The sequence below is a fragment of the Megalobrama amblycephala genome, linkage group LG1 (genome assembly GCF_018812025.1).
Source record: "Megalobrama amblycephala isolate DHTTF-2021 linkage group LG1, ASM1881202v1, whole genome shotgun sequence".
Taxonomy (NCBI): domain Eukaryota; kingdom Metazoa; phylum Chordata; class Actinopteri; order Cypriniformes; family Xenocyprididae; genus Megalobrama; species Megalobrama amblycephala.
The window spans coordinates 74,220,132-74,224,281 of NC_063044.1; the positions used below are offsets into that span (position 1 = coordinate 74,220,132).

General features: G+C 39.5%; 1 protein-coding gene across 1 annotated transcript in view; it reads right to left on the reverse strand.

The window, feature by feature from the left end:
* LOC125279674 (transmembrane protease serine 2-like) overlaps positions 1-3,530 on the reverse strand; it is a 6,241-nt gene extending 2,711 nt beyond the window's left edge. The window contains exons 1-3 of the mRNA XM_048209643.1: positions 2,695-3,530; positions 2,348-2,616; positions 2,092-2,240 (exon numbers count right to left, since the gene is read on the reverse strand). Of these exons, the coding sequence (XP_048065600.1) occupies positions 2,092-2,240; positions 2,348-2,616; positions 2,695-2,903 (627 nt within the window). The 5' untranslated portion in view covers positions 2,904-3,530. The remainder of the gene's footprint in view (positions 1-2,091; positions 2,241-2,347; positions 2,617-2,694) is intronic.
* Positions 3,531-4,150: the final 620 nt, after the last annotated feature.

A 4,150-nucleotide genomic window follows, 5' to 3' on the forward strand; every position in this document is an offset into this window, starting at 1 on the left:
AGTTTTTTTTTTTTTTTTTTTTTTTTTTTTGTCAAATGAGAATATGATATCAAAGATTTGGAACAAATATTCTGACTGAAACTCTTCCATCCAGATAGAGGTATTTTCTGCTTTTATTGTTATTTTTATTTCTTATGCAATCCATTTTCATTCTTATGTATTTGTTGCATTTTCATGCAAAGCACTTTGAATTACCATTGTGTATGAAATGTGCCACGACGGGTTGCGGTATTCAAAAGCATGATGAAGGAAATATCTTCTAGAACATTTAATGGAGTAATCTGAACAAGAAAAAGGGAAAATCACCAGGAAAGTAACTACAAACACTGTGTAACATAAACAAAGCTAAACAAAGACTGGACTGAAACTAAAGGCCAGAACACACCAAGCCGACACCAATGAACTAGTGGCGATGAAAGCAGACTGCGGGGTTGGCTCACGTCGGCAGCGTCTGTGTCCAAAGTTGCCCTGACACACCAAACTGACGCTTAACAGCCGACGGCCAAGTAGCATGTCAGTCCTGCACCTGCGTGAGATAAAATGCCTTTCCAAACCAGCAGGTGGCAGTATCTGAACAGCCAATCAGAATGATCAGATGGCCAGACGGACCGACAAGCTCCGACCCCGATTCAACATTTCGAATCTGCCGAAAAAAAGCCGTTGAGGACCAACTTCAGCCAACGGTACGGAACACACTAAGAAAACTTAGTCGGCCGAAGAATAAAAACTGCCTGACGACTGACCATCGGCTTGGTGTGTTCCTGCCTTAAGGGCTTAAATACAAAGACAAGTCAGGGGAGCTGATGATTTATGATTTATGTTGGTCTCAGCATTGAAGGAAAGTGGACAGAGGGTACTTTGTCCTCTGTTGAAGCTGTATTCTATGTTTTAACATATGGTTTTCTTTATGTACCGGAACCATTTCTATATAAGGAACAAGGCTCTGCTAGGATTAAATGGGAGATAGGGAATGGTCCCTGCTTTTGTATTACAAGCATAGGAGAAGGTCCTTGGGATACCAAGGCCTCCGGGGTACCTGACCGGGAGATGACCATATTTAGACTTGTTTTTCCATATGTATCACATTCCTATACGATGAGCTATATGATGTATTCTCTCTCTCTCATTGGCTGAACCTATACTACACCCCTTGTACTCTTTCTATATATTCTCTCTTTGCTTATCAATAAAATGAGACTATATTCTCCCTCAGCACTGAGTGATTGCTCATTCAATTGCCAATTAAGAGGACTGGGATGAGGCATACATTAGGAGCCAAAACCTAACAGGAGCTAACGAGGTTAATTAAACAAACACACCTGAACTGAAGACACTAATTAATCTGTAACCAAGGATACAAACAAGTGGTGGGAAACATGTAACTAAATGACAAAGTCCAAACATGTGACACTATGTAGATAAATTTGCCCTCGCCTAAGGTCAGTAACTGTTGATAAAAACAAACTATTTGTGTAATTAGATAGTAGCAACATGTTACTTCCAGTGATTGTGCCTCCAGTGCATCCAGCTGGATATTTTCAGAAAAGTAAATTAACAGCAAATTTTCATTTTGGGTGAACTAGCCCTTCAATAGCTTTATTTCCTGCTTCAGCGTCTTATTTGAATTTATTTTGTAATCTGCTTTGCAACTCAATTCTTTCCTCTGGAGATCAAGTGAAGTAAAAACCAGTCATAGTGTACAAGTTCATGATCAGTGGAGTGAAAACTGGTCTTAATTAAGCAACCCAGGTGAAAAAAAAGTACACTTCTATAATGTACTAAGTGTACATCTAAGTGTACTAAACTGTGCTATTTTGAGACAACATGAAATATGAACTAAAATGCTGTCTCAAAATAGCACAGTTAAGTATACTTAGATGTTCTTAAGATGATCTTAAGAAGTACTAAAGAAGAATGTTTAGTATATTAAGTACAAAATTAGTGCGCGAAAATAGACCACTTTAAGCACATTATAGAAGTGTACTTTTTTTCACCTTGGAACTAGGTTGACAGTATAAAGTTTTGCAGGTGAGTATATTGTGTAAAATTCTTTGGATTAAAAAGGGTTCAGATGAATGACTGATATCTTACCGGACATATACTTTTCTCTTCCCGATTTAAAAATCCAGCACAAATCATATTGCTTGTGATTCTGTTGACCCTGAAATAAGCCCTATTACAGTCACTGTTGCTCACAATTGGCATCATCACCTGCTGCAGTGTATTAGCAAGCTGGGTGTCTGTGAAACAGATCAGAGGACACATTTTATGGCTTTAAAAAACATTTCTAGGTAAACTGTTGAGGTTTTCAGTATTATTCATATTTGGTTGGTTGATGTTCACTCACCTTCAGGTTGTAGCTTGCCCCATCCAGTGGCCCAGCTCTCTGTACCTGCATCAAATACACTACCAGCCGCCGCCAGACAGACCGGCTTAATGTAATCAGTGAAATTCACAGAAGAGTTGAGCTGGACCAGTGCTATGTCGTTGTCAATAGTCTTACTGTTATAGTTAGGATGACTAATGATTCGACTCGCTGTCCTGGATGTCTCGTTAGGGTTTGAGCCGAATTGTCTCAGACGCCCGAAGTACATCACAACCTTAGACACATCAATGCTGTAAATAGAGAAATTCTGTTTTTATCTCACTACTATCAATCTACAAATGTATCTTGAGCTTTATTTTGCTTCATACTTCTCAAAGCAGTGAGCTGCAGATAAAACCCAGTCTTTGGTGATCAGAGTCCCGCCACAGTTATGGCCAAAGCCGATGACATGAATGCTGACTTGCCACGGCCAAGACCCTGCTGTCACATTCTCTCCTCCAACAATCCTGTCGCTGAGAGGGGCTCGACCACAAACTGAAGATGAGAGAAAGAAGATATGAGGTTTCCTTGTTAACATTCCTCACTGACATAGAAGAAACATTCTGTGTGAAACAAGATATGACAACTTACCATCTAACTGGCCGAGGGAACCTGTGTTTAGACAAAGTAAGTAGAGGATATAGAAGAGAGTTGGTTTGTGTAGACCATGGTTACATCAGTGCTGACACATCAACATGAAAACAACATACAATCTTTCTCTTGAATAATGTTTAAATGATATTATTGTTACAGGTGTGTGGATCAAAGGCACAATGACGACGGAAAAGGGTAAGGAGTAGAGTTTAATCACAGATACACAGGAGACACATCTTATATAAACGAGAACGGACAAGGAGTGGAAGAAGACACAGGATATATATACACAACTCAAACAAAGGAACTAATGAGGGTGACGATAGACACAGGTGGAAACTAATTACATAATTAACTGACAGACAGAAAACTAGGTCACAGGGGAAACAGAAACACGACATGACAATTATAGGCATATTAAATTAAATAACTAACCATAGAAAAAAAAAAATGTGAAGAATGGATGGATGACTCCAAAGTTTAGCTATATTTAAACAACTTAAATAATCTGTATTTAGTGAGAGTGTGCGTTTTCAAACAATGTGCAAGTAGTTTGCTCAAGTATTTTACATTGCTTGGGCACTTCTTAGTCTTTATCATTATCATCACAATTTTCATAACAGTGCATGCAGAATTATTATGCACATTGTGTCACAGACACGTCAGGTTCCACCTCACTCCCTTACCCACGCACTCAATCACCAGCATACTGATCACTGCCACCTGTTACTCATCAGCACCACAATCAGCACCAGTATAAAGCCACCACACTCACACACACTCACTGTCCGGTCTCGTTTGCACTACGACTTCTGTATGCTTACCTTAAGGACTCCCAACGCCATATCTACCTGCTCCAGTCGTCTCCTCCAGCTCCCTCGTCTCCTGTTCCCCGTGTGTACTTACCTGCTTGTGTGTGTGAGTGTCTCCGCCAGCTCCTTCCATCATCTGCATCTACAAGACAGAATCAGGACAGTATTATATTCTCCTCATCTCTCATCATTCCACTATCTGCTTACCATCACCCTGTGCTCTGCTTATACGTGAATAAAACTTACCTGGATTGTTATTATCTCTGCCTCCGTGTCTCTGTTGTAACACATTGATTTTCTGATCATATTTATTTTTCCAGGTACATCTTACCAATTCCAAACCACATTAATCTTAATAAATACATAGTTGATCAAATAT